Consider the following 22,968-nt stretch of genomic DNA (forward strand, 5'->3'; position numbering starts at 1 on the left):
GCTCATGGTCAACATGAGGAACAATGGATGGAGTCTAGGAGGAAATGAGAATCACAAAGGAATCAAGGTCTCTGATGTAGCTCGTAGAATTGCTCGTCTCAAACCCACGGGTGGGACACATCGCTCGTGTAACTGTTGGCCGTGGGCGCCGAAAGGTTCTCGAGTGGCATTCACTGGTGGACGCGACGTGGGTAAGCGCCCACAAAGTTGGGAAGACGACATAGTAAAGGTTGCGGGAACTCGGTGTATGCGAGCAGCCTAAGACCAGCCATCATGGCGTTTTTTGGATGAAGCTTATATCTTATAGATGACTTCTATCATCTGGTTTAATGATGATATATTATTAAGAGAGTAAATGTAAAGTTATATGTGAATTTTTTATCAACAATTTTTTTTTGTCTGTACTCCACAGACATTTCCGAATGTTTATTTGCACGCGCTTCTTCACGTCACAGCGTTTATTTAGTCTCTTAAACTATATCCTAATTAAAACTACAGGTTCTTAAATAATTTGTGTATTGGTAGTTCTTCACGATGCACTAACAATATCCAGTTTTTAATATTACGACCACTTCCTCGTTCTTACTTCATATAGCCATCCTCAAGTTTTGCGACAGTACCTGTGCGGTTGTATCGACACTCATTTCAAGTATATTACATACTGACACATATATATATTTATATGTATATATAGTTTCGTCATCAGTAAAGTAAATGTAGGGAAAAAAAATTAACAAAATATTGAAATACTTTTTATTGTATTTCATTGAAGTACTACGACTAGTAATAATTAAAATAATTGTCATACTAACAAATATTATTGTGCCATTTGGTAAAGACAGTCACAACATTGATTTGTAATAATTATTAACCTTATATATTAAATATTTAATATTAAAAACTAGAAAAAGAACAAACTTTAAACTAAAGGAAACAAGCATGAGAGAAAAAATAACTAAACGTGTGATTAAATGTATGAAAAGAAAGAATAAAAAATGAATCTTATTACTTGAAGGAATAAGAATTTTTTTTAAGTAAAAGACCAAAATTTCTCAACTACAAACAACAATCGAAAAATCGATATTTATTTTAAACACTAGCTGTGTCCTGTGTCTTGATTCGCGTGAAATTTAACAAAAAATATATTTAGTTTTGTTTTAGTTTTTATTTTAATTATGTGAGCCAGACACAATTAAACAGATCACAATTTAAATCAGCATTTCAATTCAAATCATCATGAACTGTCACAGCAACATATGAAATTCGTAGGTACGACAGTAGCGCCATCTGTCGAAAATTGAGCATACCAACTTAGAAACATTCATAGTCTCATGTACAACTTTGATAAAGATCATCACATGATCAAAGTGGATTGAAAGCTGCTTAAATACGTGTTTAATAAGAGATAGAGATGCAGAGAAAGCTAATTCTTCGCCTGTTTCAGGATCGTGTAATAACTGTATGCGCCTTTCAAAATCTGTAAAATAAGAAAAAATAAGATGTCTTAAGTTTATTATTGTTGTTATTTTAATATCTATAATACAAAAGATAACAGATAATAATAATATTATTTATAATTCAGAATAGATCAATTAACTAATTGAAATCAAGTGTCATTTGACACTCTAGAACTTGTAATAACTTTTACGTGTAAAATATATATATACATATTTATATATATTTGTATACATGTTATATACATATGTATGTATGTTATGTACAAGTTAACTATTTATACTTCTAGCTTTTCCATACTATGTTTGTCTGTAAGAGATTGCCTTGTGTGATAAGACCGCTCATTGTGCTTTTTTGTTTATTATTATAAAACTTTTTAAATGTATATTGTGTCGTTATTAAGGGGAAATAGTTGCTGGCAATAAAAAAGGCACACAAAGTAAAATATATATGTGTTTAATTATCTAAGGGTAGTGGGCAGAAGGCCTGGTCTAATTTTACATCGCAGCTCGGTACTCCCCTGATGGTGGTGGTGGTCAGCCGCACGATCTCCCAGGACTGGTCAGGCGGCAGCAAGTCGAGAGCAGGGAGCGCCGGTAGGTTGCAGTATGTGTCGGTTCCGGTGCACGGTGATATAATTTCAACGGTGTAAAACTTGCAGTGTAAAACTTGCAGTATAAAAGTCGCAGTGTAAAACTCGTAGCGTAAAACTTGCAGTATAAAACTTGTAGTATAAACTTTGCAGACTAAAACTCGCACCTGTGAATAAATGTCACAGTTATGATATACATATATAAGTATATGTACATTTTGCTCCGCTGACAGTAAGCCCGGAGATGGCTTGCGATGAAGGAAGGGCAGAAACCGAAAGCAGTTGATGTGATTGTTTACTGTCAGAACGGAGTTACAAAATGTAAAGCATGTAAAACAAAAATAGAAGAGATAAATAAATAAACAAATTGAAAAGTAATAATGAATACATAATGATGGAACTATGGACACAGACAAAATGTTGAGCTCTAACTTATAGATAAGCGCTACTTAATAATGATGTCTTCATAATATTTGTTCAACACTTACCCCTTGGGGTGCGAGACGATGTAAAGGTTGTGGCGTGAACTAAATGATGCCCGGAGAATGAATAGGACCAAGGCGTGAATTTATAACGTAAATTCTAATTGGCCCCGGCGCGTGTGAAGACACATAGCTGGTGAACGCAACCGACACAAAGAGAGTGCGTCGGTGCGTGAGACGACACCTAGCTAGTGAACGCGACCGAGGCCAGGATCCTTCTCCCGAGCACTCGTGTAAACTCTGTGTGCTGGTGCGCGGGCGCATTGGAATTTTGTTATAAAAACAAAGATCCGTTAAACCAATAGCATGCTCCCACGACCCCACGCCACTTGAGACGTACCGTTACCCGCTAAGGGTTGAACAATTTTTTGCTGTATTGCGATTTATGAGACGTTTCTCGTGATTATATTTTTTTGGTTAAAATTTTAACTAAGATTTATGGGACGTTAACTTGCAACGTTACAATATGTTAACAAATATGTACTTGTTTATTATGCAAGTGTATGCTCTGAATTGTGCTGAATATTTTTTTTATTGTGTACACCCTAAACTGCCCTCTCCTTCATGTCTCTCATCTCCATCCTAAGGTTGTCTGGTAGAGTTCACCTCTTGTGAATTTTTTAAATATTATCTATGTTATTTTGTTACAATTCCTTTTTTGATTTTTTATTAAGAGTTTTGGTGTACAATAAAGTATAAATAGGTAAATATCACACTTGGCATATTTTCCGGTTCCGTTATTGCGTGTGGTTAAGTATTGGGTTTCGAAGAAGTCCAGGTGGACCATCAGGTGTCTACAAGAGACTAAACTAGGGACGTTAGCGTTCCAGAAAAATGAGAGTGCACAATTCTTAAACAGGGGTCAACGAAAATTTCCTAATTTTAGGAATAATATTCTGACTTGATTTTAATTATCGATGCAAGAAGATACTTCAAAAAGCTCAGCGACTTTTGCTTCTAAAATCTAGCATCTTTCATAGAGTACAAAGTGTCGAGAGCTGTGAGGGTCCAGCTGAATTTTGATGGAAGTCAAAACGTAAACTTAATGATGCTTAATTAATAACACTTTAACTTATGATTAGATTCTCTATTCGTAGTAATATCTAAAATTTTGTTACTTAATCTCAAGTAAAAAAAGGACCAATATTTAGCCACTTCCGCACATGCAGTGGTAGTCGTGCAATAAAGTGCACCGCCCGCCGGCTCGCTGACAAATGCATGTGCGGCAAACAATGCGAATCACACAACCGCCACCGCCAAATTAGGCAACACGTGTTTCACCCCTCCACGGGGCATCTTCAGGAGTTATGTTACACTGATTAGTGCCAAAAACGGAGTTACTTCAAACTCTAGCATGTTTCGTATTGTATAACGTGTCGAGATGTAAGGGTCCGACGGAACTAACTGGATTTTGAAAGTGGTCTATGATAAAATAAACCGGTAACTTTTGGGTTAAGGTTAGAACTCACTTAAGTTATTTTATGTAACGTTAACTTAATGATGCTTTATCTATTAATAATAAAACTTATGATTAGATTCTCTACTAGATGTAGTCGTAAATAAATTTTGGTTATTTAATTTCGTCTTACATTAACGAACGTGGGCAGCGTGAGTTCAGTAAAGGGTCCAGCTGTGAACACGACGGGCGTTTGGAACTGGTGCATCATAAGGCAGACTTCCCTCTGAAAACTTGATCTGGCGTACCACCAGCGACTTTCATAGGGACCCTGCATTAGGTCTTTACTCTGCAATGGATATTATTTACTTATATGTTGAACACTTATTTGTATCCTTTTACATGTGTCAATTGACTACAGTCTCTAAATTATATTGAATTTTAAATTATTTTTTTAGTTAAGTGATAAATTTAACACAAGATGGCACTTCAGTTGTTCTAACTTTAAACGTGGCCAACAGATGGCATTGGAAGTCAATTACTGCACGCTGTTATTTAATGGTCTTACAATAATACTTGGTTCAATTAGTAAGTTTGGGCGTTGGTAGCTGTTTTGCGTCACCAATTTTACGTTGCGTGTTTAAAGAAAGACGTTTCGATTAAGAGTGATTTTATTTCATATTAATTACTTCTATTTATATATGCGAATATAGGTGCTTCATTTGGCGTCCCTCTCGCACACTTTAAGAAGGGAGTGCCCCACAAAACGAGCGTCCGCGGAAAGCCCGTCCTCAGTATCTATCGAACTGCGTATGTGAGCGGAGCTGCCGCAAGCTAACCTGACAATATTGTAAATTCCTTTTGAGAAGTGTGTAGTCAACATAAAAAAATAGCACTAAAAATCATTTTCTATAATGTATGTATATATTTGTGTATATATTCTGTTTTAACAAAAATTAATGTAACATCCGCTACTATAATTACCTTTTTCACGTTAAAAACCTACCATATTCTATCTCTTCACCGGTCAAAGTCAACGGCTAAATGAATGCTTGTGAAACCAGGTCTATTTTATGTATCTATCTAGTCATGAGAATGGCATATTTATAACTCTTAAAATGACATGATTATCTTGCTTGCCTAGTCATTTACGGAACAAAAAATACAGGGTGTAGCGATACTGACCGCAAAAACGACTTCATTACTATGCCAGCAGTAAAGGAACAGTTGGGTCACTCCAAACAACAGAAACTCGTTACCAGTATATAGTCGGAAACGGCTTGCGCGTCCTGAAACAAATACGCATTTCAAAAGGTTCTTATAAAGCCTGTTATCGTAAACTTGAAATTAATGTGATAAAATTTAAACTTAAATATAGAATTTAAAATACCTACCACCTATGGCATAGTACCTGGCTATAAATATTGCACATCGACCTTTGGAAAGAGACAATCGGCTAATTTCGGCTTCGTAGAGCGTTATCTCTGTCGCACGAAATACAACGACTGACAAAACGTCACATAGGTAGTGTGGGACGAAATTAGCCGATGGTCTCTTTCCAAATGTCAATGTGCAATATTTATCGCCGGGTACTGTATATGGTAGGGTTTGAAAGTTAAAAAAAATCTATACATTAAAATCAACATGGTGGATCGCCTTTTGTAACTCTTTATAAAAAAATAGTTATTATCCACGGTGTACGGTAAAAAGTGAATAATAATAAACTCAATAAATAGTAGCATGAAAACATTTCAGACGATGTTAATTTTTAAGACGCATATTTCATAATGCCGGTAAAAAAGTAGAGGAAATATTAAATTTGGAATTTACATATTTTTAGTTTTATGTAATCAAATTTTAAATATGAATTATAACTCGATAGAGTTCCATAATGAATGAATGAATGAATGAATGAATGAATGAATGAATGAATAGATAGATAGCTTTAAAGTTCAATAACTTACTGCGAACCGAACGCTGGTGACACAAAGCATTATTGTACAAGAGAACATATAGAGCATCATACCGGGAGATAGACACGAGTTGTAAACACGCGAGTACCTGTAATGCAAAATATTATTAACCAATAATTATTTACAGGTGCTAGATCTCTTTCTCTTCGAGACTAAATCTTGAAAGAGAAGATCCATTGACAAAAGAAAGTAACCGAATAGCCTAACAGATTGGTAAGTTGGATGGCAACAACATACAGATGCTGAGACCTTACTTGACCGTTCTTGGAATAGAGACTTCGGACCGCACAGCGTAGCACTTTAACCTATAAGGTCAGCAGACCTTATTGAGCTCATTAAAAGACGCTTTCAATGGGTCCTATTGGAAACCTGTACAGCAGGCCTAATCAGTCAATTTCAAATGACCTCAATGATGATGACGATGAAAAAATCTCTTTATCTAATAGCTGTCTAGATGATACCGCGACATCTAAATCACTGTCAACTACTAATTTTAGCTGTTATTAGTATAAATGACGTAGATAGTTAAATTACTATGCCCAAATGGGTACCTAATGAACATTTTGTCGATTTTTACAATTAAAACACAATTATCATACTTACTTAAGCAAATCAGTATATCTACGGTGGCATTCTTTGATTCGCCTCCTGGATTCTGTCTCATCAACAGCCTCGTCTTCGGATCCAATGATATTTCTGCAATCGTTTCTCAGTACTTCCAGTTCAAGTCGAAAGAAAACCATTACGACAATGGTGAAGGAGTCGATAGCCAAAATCCAGCATGCACCAAAAAGCGTGTAAAATGACTCATAGATACTCAACGCTATGTACCCTTTTAATGACTGTTTATTCCACGGTACCCAAGTTCTGATGACTTCTATACCAATCACAGTTCCATTGTTAACATTGTGTCTGTAATCAGGCTTTAATATATATTTCAATAAAGGTTGTACAACGTTATTCAATCCCGAGCACCATGTTACCAACCAGTATATATAAGTGATCTTCCTACAATATCTGGTATATTTATTAACATATCTCACGTTGTACGGATCGGTCGATTTTCTTTGTTCAATATCAGCTCTGTTTACATAGTCGATAATTTTTATCCAATCCGATTTCCATATATATATTGAGAATATCTTCAATCCGGATATTGTACTGCATAAAGAGAATTGCAAATTCTCCAACAATGTATCTAGATCGGATCGATTCAGCCAAACGTCGGCACATTCGGATAGTAAAATAATTGTTATTCCAATACTTACACCATTTCTAACGCATCTGTCGAATATGTTATCACCGAGTACAAGTCCGACAAAGCGAAGGACTCTGAGATTTGGACCTAGCAAAGGTCTTTCAGGATCTTCTAACTTCCGTAATAAGCGCTTCAACATTATGATCAAGATATCTTGTAATAGTTGAACTATTCCAAGCTAGTGATATACAAAGAATAGCATTATCCAAGCCAATTTGATCCTTTTATTCAAAACATGTTCATCAATAGTGATGTGACTTATGTATTCTGTATATTTATTATACTACCTTCCTGATAACAGAATTAGGTGAGCACATTTTAGTGTTGAAGACTATTTTATTATGAAATAATCAAAATATAGGTTTTTCTATTTGAAAACTGTATTTCGGAAAAAAAAATTTTGGTTTTATAAAATTTAAAAGTTACTGCATTTAAACATTCAACCGAAAACATTTTATTATACATATATATATATATATATATATATATATATATATATATATATATATATATGGTGGAAGCTTTTAACGACACTTGAAAGGAAAGTACTGTACATACTGGAGATGGACAGTTTTGCTCAAAGGAAACATTCCTTTATTTTTAAAAAGAAACAAATTTGCATTCAAATATTTTCGAAACGCGTAAAATTCGAAAAAATAACAGCCTGCACTCTTACGGCATTGATCGATAGGGTTAAGGATCTCATTTCTCTGACAAACGCGGTAAATTAAACACAAGGTAAACCGTAAAATCTAAAATTTATTAGGTAAGCGAAAAAAAGGATACACCAACTAAATTAATATAATTTTTTTTATTGCAAGCTTTTCGCAAAGTAAATCGATGAAAGAAAAAATTATGAGAAAAGCTGCCTCCTATTCCTGATTCCTTCAATATTTTCAGCGATGGCCATTTATTTATGATAACCTTTTATTGGGTTTTGTCACCAAAATACTTCTTATATGAGTAAGAACTTGTATCAAAATAAAACATGTATCAAAAATCTAAATACACGAATGAACATCTATATTAAAACGGGTGGTGTTGAAAGACTTCACTAAACATTAGAACAGCAGGATGTCTTCACACAAAGAGCTGCAATTAATAATATACAATCGCCGTATAAGTCACAGTGTAAATTATTATAGTTGAAACTTTAACACCTTTGCACGTAGCTGAATTCGTTTTGCATTAATTATATTATACTTTCATTACGTTGCAAATTATAATTAATTGCAACAGAAAGACAGAGAGATTATTAAAATTATGCAATTATTATTTTATTTACAATTAATATAATAAATTCTTTAAAAGAAATAGTACTTTAAAAAAAGATGCCTGCTAGTATGTGTTTGATTCTTTTTACAAAACAATCAAGTTAAACAGGGTGATGTCTAAATATCATTATCATTTCAACCATAGTACATCTTCTGCTATACAGAGTCCTCCCCCATAGATGTTCAATACTATATATATAAACTATATATACATATATATATGATTCATATCACCTCTGAGATTAGTATGACGATGAATTTGTTAGTAGTTTGTTAGTTTTGTAGTAACATGAGACGTCGCTTCAGTTTTACCGTTAAAATACTCCGGTTCTTTTCGGAAAAGATTAACGCCTGTCTCAGAAAACCGACAAGATATTAATAACTTAATTTCGGATTTCGAATCTACGAGCCATGAATCCGAAGAAGCTGTAAAAGTCAGAACGGCTAACACTGTCCAGCACCAATCGAATATAGCCAGTATGTTAGGCATTGCCCATATCCACTATTATTTAGTTAGTATTTTAGTCTGTAAGTTTTTCTTGAATATTAATAAAAAATATAAGAAAAAGAGATAAAAAGACACACGAAACACAATCTATAGCCTATTAACTATGTTAGTAAAGGATCAATACTTCACAAGAGTATCAATTTTCTGATCCAATACCCGTGGAAATTGGGTTCAACTTGTTAGCGGAGAATGTGTGTGTAGAGGGAGATTCATTTCAAAACACACTGTGTTAAGTAAAAATGATATAACTTACGTAAAATATGACTTCACAAGTTGAAGAACTAGTATGCAAGATTATAAGTTAGAACTGATTGAGTAAAAACCATGAACTGGAGTGAAAACGACGAACCTTCCAGCATAGCGTAGAACATCCGACTACAAGATGGAAAGACGAAGATGTTAAGTATCTAATAAATTCAGGCGTTACCTTGCGGAAGTCCATTCTAAATAAGATAGGGAGTAATATAGCTACTTTCGCTATGCAGCAGTAGTCGTGCAATAAAGTGCATTATTAACTTCCGTAACTTATGTGACTGAACTAAGTATTAATCATGCGCTACCTGAAGTTGTTAAAGTAATGTAGCTCGTTTCATGACAGTCACATCGCAAATACCTACGTAGGCCTATGTCCAATAGAGGACACAGTCGAAGTCGAAGTCAAGTTAACTTTATTGTAGAAGGTTGTCACAATTATCTATAATCGTGATTTTAAAATTAAGTTAATATTAATAAATATAATATTATTAAAGTTAATATTAATAAATAATTGTCATTAAGTATTGTGCCAAGAAACCGATTTAGCCAATCTTATTTTTAATTTATTTTTAAAATTTTCGCCAGAGACCTGGATTGGAAATCCAGGGAGGCCTGTGTTGTGAGTAGGTCTTCTACGGCTAAAACAATTATAATAAAGCAAAGTATGTGTCTACTTGATATCGAATTGCGATCAAACAACGGCCTGCGATAAAGTTGCCTTTGACGTAAATCAATAGAAGAGATATAAATATTGTGAATAAAACCAAAATAAACAATGTGATATAGAAATGTATAGTAAAGGATAATAAACTCAAATAAATAGAAAATTAGTAAAGTCGTGGAAAGTAGCCGGATACGGATCGGTCGGTTGAACATCTATGGGGGAGGACTATGTATGGCTATAGTATTAGCTTATAGTATTCTGGAAAAAAACGCCTCTCTTTCTATTATATATGAAGAAAGGTAGCAAGGTATGGAAAGGAATGGAAGAAAATCAGAACGACAACAGAGGAATGAATAAAAGAACTTAAGAAGTAGAAAAGAATAACGTGGAATTAAGAAAAAAAATGAAATTATTATAAATAATGTTCCTATGTAAACATGGCAGGGGTCCACTTGCGGAACCCAAAAACAGGGGTCAATAAAAAAAAGTTGAAGCCTTTATGAATCAGATCCTTACAGCAATATAAGTGAACATATTTATTTATTATTTAACGTAGGTTTCGCAGATAATTAGGTCACAAGCCAATGTGCTCTTTAAGAGTTTGCTATTCATTCGCTAATGAAAAGGCTTCGCTGGAATATTATTCCACCCCTTCTTTAATTAAGAAGTGAATGGGTGATTAATTTTAAAGCACACTACATCGCCTGTCGAGCTTGCAGCTTTACACTAAAGCCTCCAGGGGGATTTCGAATTTAAAAGATGCTTTTATATGTAAAAAAAATATTGTCTTTCAATTGCAGAACAGATTATATCATCTGAGTGCTCCACTCGTTCCTGCGGGTTCTATTGAAAATCTAAATCAAGAATACTATACTGATGTTAATGCGTGGAATTAAATATAGTTGACGATCACTCAGGAAGCTAATTATTGTCAAACACTCTTTATAAAACTATATTGTTAATTCGTACACTTATAAACCTACGTATGTGATTTAACTGGGCATGTGTATTTTTTCTTTTTTCCCTCATTTATTTTTATATTCTCTAAAAACATAGTTATAAGTGTGCTTTGAGTTAAAAAATATGTGAAATACTTGAGTATACATACAGACGCATAGACATATATACACTCTCACAGATAATGGTTTCAGAAAAAATAATCCTAATAAAATAATTTTAATGAAGTTATTGTTAAATTTAAACATTTTTTACATATTTATATATGTCAGAGTTTAGTTATAGCAAGAAAGGGACTTATATATAGCTACTTCCGCTATGCATCAGTAGTCGTGCAACGAAGTGCACCGCCCGCAAGCCTGCAGATTAATGCGCGTGCGGCAAACAATGCGAAACAAAACCGTGGTCCACCCCTCCACGGGGCATCCTCAGGAGTAATGTTACACCGACCAGTGCCAAACACCGAGTCGACTCTGACTACTGCTGCATAGCGGAAGTAGCTTTATATTACTTTCCTACTTAGGATGCCCTTTCTTACTTAGAATGGATTTCCATAAGGTAACGCCTGAATTTATTAGATATTTAGTCATAGCAGCATTCAAAAAAAAATCTAATCATTTCAGGTAAATTTTGACAGATGATGGTTGTTGTTGTGATTAAAATGAGTTGTAGTAATTGAAGAGAAATAAATTCAAGTGTTTTTCAATCCCACATTTACATACATGTATATGTATATAAGTTTATATATATATATATATATATATCGCCCTTGCGCGACCCGCATCCAACTTCCCGCGACTGGATGCAAACCGCTTCGAACCGGTTCTATTGGAAATGTATGGGATAAGCCTATGTCCCAGGACATCACCATCAGGACTATACCAGAATTAAAGCAGTGGTATTCTAATAGATCTCGAGTTCGTCGTGGCGATTCCCTAAATTGCACTTTTGTTTAAATTACATAGTATTTAAATAGAAAATATCACAATACTGCAAGCGCTTACCACATAACACCAGCAACCACTTTACCAACGACAATCCGCACAGGACATCGCGTCATTCACAATAGAAAAAAACACTACTCACCACACCAAAACACCTGTTCTTAGGGGGCGGCCGCCCGCCTTCTAATCTCGAACAGCGTGGGCAAACCGAGTGGATCCGAATCTGTCCTAGGCTCGCCTATGGTCCACGCTGCCGTCAAGCCACATATACACAACATCAACACTACACAGCTCTACTCGGGTAGAGCTTTTAACAACGAACGAACGTCTTCGTACAACTGGAATTCGTCTATCCAGCTTCTGTTTTATTTTTAAGTTCACGGACGCTTTTGCCCCTTGAACTCTATTCAGATGAAGCTGCAAAAGCCTCCGGACTAACAGCATCAACTTCAACTGAAATCAAGCAAGCAATGAGAAAATATCACGACATGAGTAAAACACATACAGACTATATATGAAAAATAGAAATTAAAAAAGAAAAAAACAGGCGCTACTGATCTGTTTCAAACAGTTACGTAGATATACGACTAGACAAGACTTTTTAATCCTATATTGGTTCGACCTTCTTTAACATTTTCCTTTGTAGGTTTATGTTTGAAAGCTTTTTTTCTTTTTACTGGCTTATAATTTTCATTAACTTTTTTCTTTTACGTATAAATCTGAATTTTGATAACACTTTTTCATTACATTAGATTTTATTTCTGAAATCATACATATGCTATACATTAATTTACATCTAATGAGCTATAATTACACTTCTTAAAAGCGTTTACATCTATTACTGATCACCCTGTATAACTTTTTTTCTCACTCATAAGCTCTTATTAGCGTGGCCGTGGTCATACCCTGACATTGGTGATTTTTATTTAAAATTATTTATTGTACACGGTACGATACAATTAAATAGTTTTATAATAATAAACAAAAGAGTACAATGGGCGGACTTATCACACGAGGCAATCTCTTACAGACAACCATAGTATGGAAAAGGTAGAAGCATAAATAATGGGTAGTTAACATGTACAAAACATACATATATATACGAACATACAGAAAAAAAACTTTGGAAAAAACATATTAAACTCCAGGAAATGTTAAATTCGATCTAAAATTCTTTTATGAAATATATAGTTCAGGTGGGTATCTTACTCCTGTTTGTATCTGGTCTGGTACAATTATCGCCAGACTTATCTTGACTCTAATAAGAAATAAAATCAATGCAATGTCGTAAAAAATAATTTGAATGTAGTCTAAAACATACTATGTTAACATTTCTCCATTATTTAAATATATATATCTAATATCTTGGCCTTAACAACGTAAACAATTCCTGGAGGTTTCTGGAGTTAAGCCAATTCAAGTTACAAGTTATCTGTGAAACAAGCCTTATTCTTGACACAAGTACATGAATGTACAAAGCCTACAATAACAAGCGATGTAATCATATTTACAATCCAAAATTTATTACAAACTATATTTAAACAAGTGTAGGTGCTTGAATGTGTATAGAAATGTTATAATATATTCCACTTGATTAATAAATCATATTTCATGCAAATTTAATAGTTTTAAGTCTGATGATAAATCATCAAGTATACAGGATGATTGATTATAAGTAAAGGCAAGTAGTAAATGTATAGTTCATTTTTTTGTATCTCTATCTTTGGGAAGTACAGTCTTCTATTTCCTTTATTGATTTATCACGCTCTTTTTTATTATCCTTTTCTTTTTTCATTGATTACATTTTATTTCTACTTTTTTCATTTCACAATTTTCTCTGTCCTTATCTTCCGTTATATTTGCCATACATCTATCCTCAACTACTACATTCTAGGTATCTTTATATACAATTTTCTTTAAATCTATATTTTATACAGCTTTACATTCAATTACATACATATATTTATCACAGTTTTTATCTTTTATTCTATTTATCGTTACTTTTTTATTTGCAATTAAATTTAATTTATTTCTACTATTTAATTTTTCTATCTGACAATATTTGAGCCTATAATTAAGTTTTATTTCTCTCTATTGCTGTATTGGTTACCTTATTACAGTAGTTGAGTAAGGATTTTATTTCCTCTTCCTCTAACATACCTCTTCTGTCATCTTGTCTAACGGGCATTTGGAGTTCATCATTTACTGTCTGTTACTATATTGCTGTTTATGTTAAAATCAGTGGTTTTAGGAATAATATACATCGTATAAATAATATAGAGAAAAGGCTTTTACAAAATTTGAGCTACTATATCTAAAAAATAAATATAGGTTACTATATGTCAAATGTTTCATTGCTGCATCGTTTTGCAAATTTCTTTTGAGAGCAAACACCAAGTTTCACGTTACAGTTCAATAAATATATAAAGTGAAAGCGCCTCTGTGAAAAACGGCTTAAGACGCAATAAGATCGTTTTATATCCTTTCATAGCCTCTCCGGTATTATAAAAGACAAACAATTTTTAAAATATCCTTTCGCTTAAGCTATCGCTACAATTCGCATTAAATTGACTAAACCCAATCATTTATAAAGCAATGATCTCTCTTTTACGTATCTCCGAACTCATTTACGATAATGAGTTTCGGTAAGAAAAATGTAGAATGGATAATATTTTCACAATCGTCATGCAATTTAAAATATCGAACAACCATTATGTATTTTGGATTTTTTAAGAAAGATTACAGTAACTTTGTTTGTTTGTCGCTTTTCAAAAATATTTGTTGATTTTGTCTATACGCGTTTAGCGGATGGAGGTTTAGGAGACAACAATATAAGCGATTAGCAGGCGAAGACTATTTCCCATTCGTTCACTTATCTGATCCTTCCTGATGAGGTAGTCAATAATGAACTCAATAAACGGGCGGAGGTGTATTACCAAAAGAGCACGTTTCTGATTCTCCTTGATGACGAAGTCACTAACAAATTCGATTTGCGAATGGAGGTTATTTACCATCCGAACACATATTTGAGATAAAGCTACCAATAAAAACGGTTAGCGGGGGGAGATTATTTACCATCCGTGCACGTGTCTGTTTCTCCTTGATGATAAACTCGATTAGCGGGCGGAGGTTATTTACCATCCGTACACGTGTCTGTTTCTCCTTGATGATGAAGTTAACAATAAACTCGATTAGCAGGCGGAGGTTATTTACCATCCGTGCACGTGTCTATTTCTTCTTGATGATGAAGTCAACGATAAATTCTATTAGCAGGCAGAGGTCATTTACCATCCGTGCATGTGTCTGTTTCTCCTTGATGATAAACTTGAGTAGCGGGCGGAGGTTATTAAACATCCGTGCACGTGTCTGTTTCTATTTGATGATGAAGTCAACAATAAACTCGATTAGCGGGCGGAGGTTATTTACCATCCGTACACGTGTCTGTTTTTCCTTAATGATAACGTCAACAATAAAAACGATTAGCGGGCGGAGGTTATTTACCAATCGAGCACTTGTCTGATACTCCTTGAAGCCGAAATTACCAATATACGCGATTAGCAAGTAGTGGTGAGTCATTATTCAAGCACGTTGGCGCGGAAAATCAAAGCAAAGTGAATTTACATTTAGACAGAGTCTTGATGCATCCGTTGAGTCAGTGACGACCTCCGGATTCAAATCCGCGTTCTATTTCGATTTCGCAAATGAATAGCTTGACTAATAAATAATGTGGTTGTACCACATACACATTATTTTAATAGTTAACATGATGGCTACATATACAATAACCACTCATTCTGTATATATGTGGATTACAGATGAAATTATTCAAGTTTTTATTTATTTATGTGTTATAACTTCATAAATGTACGTAATTTATTGTTTTTGTTTTCTTAAAGTTTAGCCATTAAGTCGATGTAATGTCACGAGAAATATAGAGTGAAAAGATTGTTGCACTGTTAAGAATAAAATAAAGATTTTTGTTCGGGTCTGCCGTCGTTAATGTTTTATATTCCTACATACATATATACATACATATATTTATATATGTGTATGTATATATATATATATATGTATATAAATATATATTGGGTAAATTTTTTAATTATTAATATATTGTGTTGTTAAAACAATGAAATATATATTTCTACTGTTGTTATGGCTTTATAATAATTATTACTGTAATGCCGATTTTTGTATCTTTGTACCTCGGCGAGAAAATCCTTTGTGATATATCTATCTGTTGCTTGTGAAACGAAAGTTTTATGCCGGATTTCTACCTGCTAGAACATTACTGTAAAACCGCAGATCTGGCTTATGCCTCTATGTATGGCTGGAGTTACTCAACCCTTATAATTAAACTTAAATTATCAAGATTGATTAAGCCAACATTATTATCACAATTCGAGTCATTGGACAGATAAGATAAATCTTAACTCATGACCTGATTTAAATTAGTTTCAATAGTATCCAGGCTATGTTAATATATATAATAAAACATTCATAACGACACTAAGATACATTTTTTATATAGTTGTAATGGAGTAGGCGTTTGTCTTCCATCTCACCTGATGGAAAGTGTAGATGAAGATGAAGGTGGTACACGCCCATTTAAAGGAAACCTGTTCACTCTACTCTTAAAAGCTCCAGAGTTCAACTCATCAGGAAAAACAGACACAGGCAGGTCGTTCCAAATCTTGGCGACTCTCACCAAAAACAAGCTGTCAAACCTTTATGTTCGACTTTTGAGTATGTCAACAACGTATGGATGAAACTTTTACCTGCGCCTAATAGTACGATAAAGTAATGTAGATGGCTCAATCAGTTTGAAAAAAAGCCTTTGAGCACTCTCTAAAGTGCATCCTATAATTCATATTCTTAATGGTGTAGTTGTTAAATTTAAAACAATATTGAAATTGATACTTTTCCAGGGCACATCTATTAGGTCTATACGGGATTAGCTGGTACTTATAAACTTACACGCGTGCATGTATTTCTTCATCATAAAAATGAATGTATAGTTAAGTAAAATTCGTTAATTATATTGTTTATATATATACATTTTAACTATATTTACCCATAATAGAAATTGTAAATAATAAAACACTATTTTGACTCACAGCTAGAAGAAGAAAGATCCGTATCAAACTGCAAGAATCCTTCTTCCAACCGTCTGCACTCAGAAAACTCAAAAAAAAAAGTCTTGTAAAAAAAACACAACAACGATTCAAATAAAAAAATATTTAATAAAAACATGTCAGCCTATATGCAAAGATGAGGGTAGCATCGCTAGCGAATTCCAAATTCAAATCTGTGTTCGAATTTCAATTGATCGATAGTAGTGGAACGAAACGTTTTTAACATGAACGCTACTTATCTATATATTTAAAGTCTCTGATGATAATTTCTATTGTTAGTATTATATTAATATTATATCCTTTTTATTCTTCCTTTCAGATAATACGCCCACTTTTGATCGAGATATTTTTGATGAAGGCTTTGCAGTTGAATTCTATAGGCTCTAACGATATTATTTTCATGACATTCGCAAGAATGGCCGCTTGTGGATCATATTAAAATTAAAAAATCCTACCTAAGTGTAAAGAGTTTTTAGTGACGACACATTTTGATAATGAATTACACCAATACCTCACTTTGCGTCGTGGTTACATTCCAAAAAAGCACGACGCAAATTGAAACGCCGCAGAGTGAATTAAGATTTTCTATAGTAAGCCATGTAAAGATCGAAGATAGGTTCCAGGGTTACGAAAATACTACTTCTTAAAAAGAAAACTGAACAAAGTAAACATTTAAAATACAAAAATAATATAACTCTGCCAATAAATAAATTGGAAAAATATTTAAATTTTTTAACCAGAAACAACACGTAAAAATTTATATAAATTTATTATTCTCTTTTAAAAAAGCACAACACACTACGTAATTGAAACTGAACTCTAAAATTAGCAAAACAAAGTGAAAATTGCGTTGTATTCAAATTGCGTTGTTTTTAGTTAGAAAGGGAATCCCCGAATTTTGATGGCATGGCGCAATTAGAAACGAAAGTGTTGCCATCTTTAGGAAAAAAAAGAAAAATTAAAGACTCGAACCCAAAATATCACAACCTCGAAAATCAAACGACGCACAGTGAAAATTAGTATTAATTTAGCAGCGACGCAACTTCGAAAAAAACGCAAAACGTAACGACGTAAAGCGAGGTATTGGTGTACATTATTACTATATATAGGTTCCTAGTAATAACACCACAAATATACCAACCTTGTAAGGGTCGAATTAAGAACATCTACACGGGTATAGTCCTTTTTGTAAACGTCATCTGTGTACCTGGAATACGATCTTACGGGAATAATTTTTAATTTCGCAGACCTCAGTTCCCCGAGGTCAATGTAAATGAAGCTATCCAATGTGTTGCTAGCAATAAATAAAAATCGGTAAAAAAACTTTTAAGTTAAACGGTTTTATTTGATACCCATAATGTGGTGGTTATGGAAAAATATGTACCTAGTCCGCTATATTGGAACGGCGTCCATCTTGAATTTTAAATTTTGAGATAATAATAATCATTGTGTTTTACTAGTGTAGTCCTTTCATCTGATACCTATTTTGAGGGTGTTAAGGAAAAATATGTAATCTGCCATTTTGTATCGGCGGCCATCTTAGATTTATAATGTTATTGATTTTATTATATTGTATTGCCATCTAAATTAAATGTGTGTACCAAATTTCAGATCAATCTGACAACTGGAAGGTGCTTAAATTTCAATTTCTAATTTTGACTCAAATAAATAAATTCCGTACGGGTCGAACTAAATAAAACCGTTTAAAATATAGCATTGGACGTCTTTCTAAAAATTTTAAACCAGGTGTAAAGTATTTCAAAAATTTGAAACATAGGTAAATTATTATTCAACGAACTCCTTTCGCACGTAAGATCGAAGTCTGTTGATTGTAGCAATTAATATTTATGAGATGCAAATTTGAACAATAAAGGGCGTTACTTGCGGACAGTTAATTAACAAAGCACACAGTTGCTCATTTATAATTAATGAACGCGTTGTCATTAATGCGCCTCCCAGCGCAATATTTTCAGACGGGAGCTTTCAGTGATTTACCAAAGAGCTTTCGTTGGCATGATCCATGGTTAACCGCAATCTGTAATATAATATTTTATATATATACTTTATACATATATACATATATTAATACTGTGATATCTACTATTTTTTTGTTTTTAGTTTTTATTATTGGTCCCCGGAGCTTTCAGTGATTTACCAAAGAGCTTTCGTTTGCATGATCCATGGTTAACCGCAATCTGTAATGTAATATAATATTTTACATATATACTTTATACATATATACATATATTAATACTGTGATATCTACTATTTTTTTGTTTTTAGTTTTTGTTATTGGTCCCCGGAGCTTTCAGTGATTTACCAAAGAGCTTTCGTTGGCATGATCCATGGTTAACCGCAATCTGTAATATAATATTTTACATATATACTTTATACATATATACATATATTAATACTGTGATATCTACTATTTTTTTTTGTTTTTAGTTTTTGTTATTGGTCCCCGGAGCTTTCAATGATTTACCAAAGAGCTTTCGTTGGCATGATCCATGGTTAACCGCAATCTGTAATATAATATTTTACATATATACTTTATACATATATACATATATTAATACTGTGATATCTACTATTTTTTTTAGTTTTTGTTAACCTTCCTATACCCGCGCGTTTGTCTGAGAGACCGACAGAATAATTTTTTCGATTTTAACACGTTCACTGCGGCTTGAGGTCGATTCAGCCTCATGGTAAACTTTGCACTGGTGCGGCGCGCAAAACTCGTGTTTTCTTTCTAGTGCGGCGGCTGTTTACACTCAACCGTATGAGGTATGACAAAGACAAATATACCTTTCTTTATGTCTGCGAAGCATTGACTCAATATTGTAAAAAAATATTGATGAACATGAGGCAGAAAAGGCCTCAACCGCACTACTAGGAAGTTCAGCTTGAGGCTGATTCGACCTCAGCCGCACCAGCTGAAAGTTCTTCAAAATTGGGCCCGCAGTGAACGTGTTAAATAAAGAACGAATAATGCTAGTTTAATGAACTTTCTAGTACTTGCCTAATTTGATACGAGCTTGAAATTGACGTGACGTGTGACCTTGAGTGGGGGCCACATTTGGGTGAACTGAGACCGGGTACACGAAGGTTAATGGTCCTCGTTATTGGGGACCTCTCGTTCCCCTATTCCGTGTGGGTCAGAGACTTTTTATTTATAATAATTTATCCATATAATTTTTTTAATTATTATCATTCTTCTCTATCATGTATCATATTATCTGTCGTACTGTTTCTTTTGTAAAACAATTTTCTCAGTCTTTCTCTTTCATTCCATTAGCCCAGGGCTTCTTAAACTATGGGTCGCGACTCCAAATGGGGTCGCGTAGCAAAATTCTGGGGTCGTGAGATTTTAATGTCAAATATTTATATATACCACTTTATAACATCACTAGAGTTGGCGGAATACACTATACTTGCAGCGTCTAGACACGCGCATTCGTTGAAGGTTTTAAACTAATATAAATACAATTTCTATAATTTTTGTGCAATTTTTTAAATTTTAGATTTTTGTATGTTTCATAACGAATTTCAAAACTATATATTTTTATATGTATTATGTATATTGTTTCCTAATAAATAAATTATCAAAAAAATATTAATTAACTTTTCTTTTATATTTGAATGGGGTCATCAAGAAACTCGCGATTATAAATGGGGTCGTGAATGAGAAAAGTTTAAGAAGCCCTGCATTAACCATACATCCATCCTCAACCACTACATTTTAGGTTTCCTTACTATTTTATTTTGCAATGTTACATTTATTGTTCGAACATTTAACACATATTTTCTTTATAATTATCATATTATATTATACTGTTTTTTGCACTATTTTTGGTATTGCTTTATTTATTTTATATCTTTACTAGCTGGTCCCGCAAACGTTGTTTTGCAAAAAAAAAATTGATATTTTAATTTACAAATAAAAAATAAGGGTTGATCGAAGAGGGGTGAAAATTTATGGTTGTATGTATTCTTGTATGCTGTATCATAAAAAAATAAAAACAAAAAATTTCGTTAAAAAAATAAAAAAAAAATTTTAAGTGTGAACAACCTTTATCACTTAGGGGTATAGAAAATAGATAGTAGCCGATTCTCAGACCTACTGTGTGTTTTTCTTTTGATGTGAAATGTTTTTTTCTTCTGTTACTGTGTTTCGAATATATATATATATATATATATAATAGGTATTTTAATTTCTTTTACATTGCCCTCTAGTATCAATTGATACGATATATAACGGGTTTCGTATAAGCTACTTAACTTAAGTTTATCTAAACTTCACCAAAGTCGACGGTAAAAAGGCATTACAAGTTACCGAACTATATTCGTTGATAATCTGGAAATAGGCCGATGTTTCGGAAAGGACATTGAGATAATGTTCACAAGGTTATCTTTATATATACTTTTCTGTTACTATATTTATTTATATTTTAACTCTTATTCATTTCAGCCGATGGACGCCCTCTTCAAGGCATAGTCGTCTTTCAAAAATCGTCGTACAGTATCCCGTGGACTTCTGGAGTACCTGTATCATTTTGGGGATCAAAAAGTGGAGATTTTCGTAACATAACATAAGATGGAATGTTTGCAACTTTTCCCTTCTCTACAGTATTTTATTTAACCCGCTTACTTTCTCTTAACTTAAATCTAGATTTCTTTTTCAAGTAATTTATGTGATAGGTTGTGTCAATACCTGTTCTATATTTATGGAGAAATCTTCCTCTGTTGTCGCTGTATAATCTAAATAAAAAGAATATTTATAAGAGTAGGTTGTTGTATCAACTCTGTATCAGCACTTTCGAATCTTCAATCAACATAATATGTCAGTATTGCTGTCGGAAGCTACCACGGGCTCGGAAGACAGTTCTGCTGAGAATAGCCGGCGTGAAACTCAACAGTTGCTCTTTACAAATATAGTTTTATAAAAAGCACGCGAAAATAATTAGCTTTCTTAGTGATCATCAACAACATGTAATTCCATTTACCTCAGTATAGTATTCGTGGATACAATAATATACTTTTTTCAATAACATACTAGAGTTAGATTTAGCAAAATCTTCTGGATGCTTCACCTGAAAACTATTACACGTAACACCAATCCACGAACGCGCCTACAATGCGTAAGCTGCTTTTTGGACTATGTCACCTCAAAGTTTATGGATTATTTTATCCCGGGCGAGCACATATGGGATGATTCCACTATAAAAATGTCGAATTTCGTTTGTAACTTACAATCCGAAGAAACCCACAAAATGGGGTATCAGAGTTTATGCTTCAGCTTACTCAAAGACTGGCTACATTTGCTGCATTTTGCCATATTACAGGTCACTCGCGACAGAGCGCTTCGTCAGACCCGATTTACCCGAATTTGGCCAAAACCGTCTCGAGTTGCTAGTTCGCGCAAGTCAAAAAGGCCTCGAGTGCAAAGGGTTAATATTGGTTTCGAATCTCTAGTGGCAGAACTGAAATTAATTGAGTAATTTCATACACACGTACACCTTCAATAATTTATTGAATTTTTGAAGACGAACACTAAGGCTACACAGATTATTTTTGTTTTTCGTATTAACACTGTCTTTTCCTGTTTTATAATTTAAATGTTTTTGCGAACAAACAAAACATGATAGATATTGCGACTCGACCATAAGAATACCAGCTTTATTAAAAACTCCTCGCAAAATATCCCGAGCATTCACGCAATAAATAACTTTCAGAAAATAAAATGCAAGTAGTAATAAGATGCGGAAAATCGCTGTAAGCTTCTGATGTACACCCTAAGCTGCCCTTTCCTTCATGTCTCTCATCTTGATCTAAATGTTGTCTGGTAGAGATCGCTCCAAGTGATAAGACTGCCTGTTATTCCACTTCTGCATAAATTGTTTAATTTTTAGTCATTAACTATTTTTGTTACATATCCTTTTAGATGTGTTTTTGTTGTTATATTAGTGTACGATAAAGAGTAAATAAATAAATAAATCATAAGAAATCTTTGAATAAAAATGCAAACATAAATTATGCGCAGTGAAGGAAACAAATTAAAATTTTATTATACGTTTA

The 22,968-nt window shown here is 33.5% G+C and overlaps 1 protein-coding gene across 1 annotated transcript; it reads right to left on the reverse strand.

The window, feature by feature from the left end:
- Nucleotides 1-1,423: 1,423 nt before the first annotated feature.
- LOC137924477 (odorant receptor Or2-like) lies at nt 1,424-13,946 on the reverse strand. The gene is made up of 6 exons (XM_068767862.1): nt 13,869-13,946; nt 6,502-7,334; nt 5,886-5,986; nt 5,111-5,214; nt 4,119-4,274; nt 1,424-1,477 (listed from the first exon to the last, which is right to left on the reverse strand). The coding sequence occupies exons 1-6, from the start codon at nt 13,944-13,946 to the stop codon at nt 1,424-1,426; spliced, it is 1,326 nt and encodes a 441-aa protein (XP_068623963.1).
- Nucleotides 13,947-22,968: the final 9,022 nt, after the last annotated feature.

The sequence above is a fragment of the Battus philenor genome, unplaced genomic scaffold (assembly GCF_028537555.1).
Source record: "Battus philenor isolate CCGP_79_NKW_IND1 unplaced genomic scaffold, ilBatPhil1.0.hap1 SCAF_24, whole genome shotgun sequence".
In the NCBI taxonomy this organism is placed as follows: domain Eukaryota; kingdom Metazoa; phylum Arthropoda; class Insecta; order Lepidoptera; family Papilionidae; genus Battus; species Battus philenor.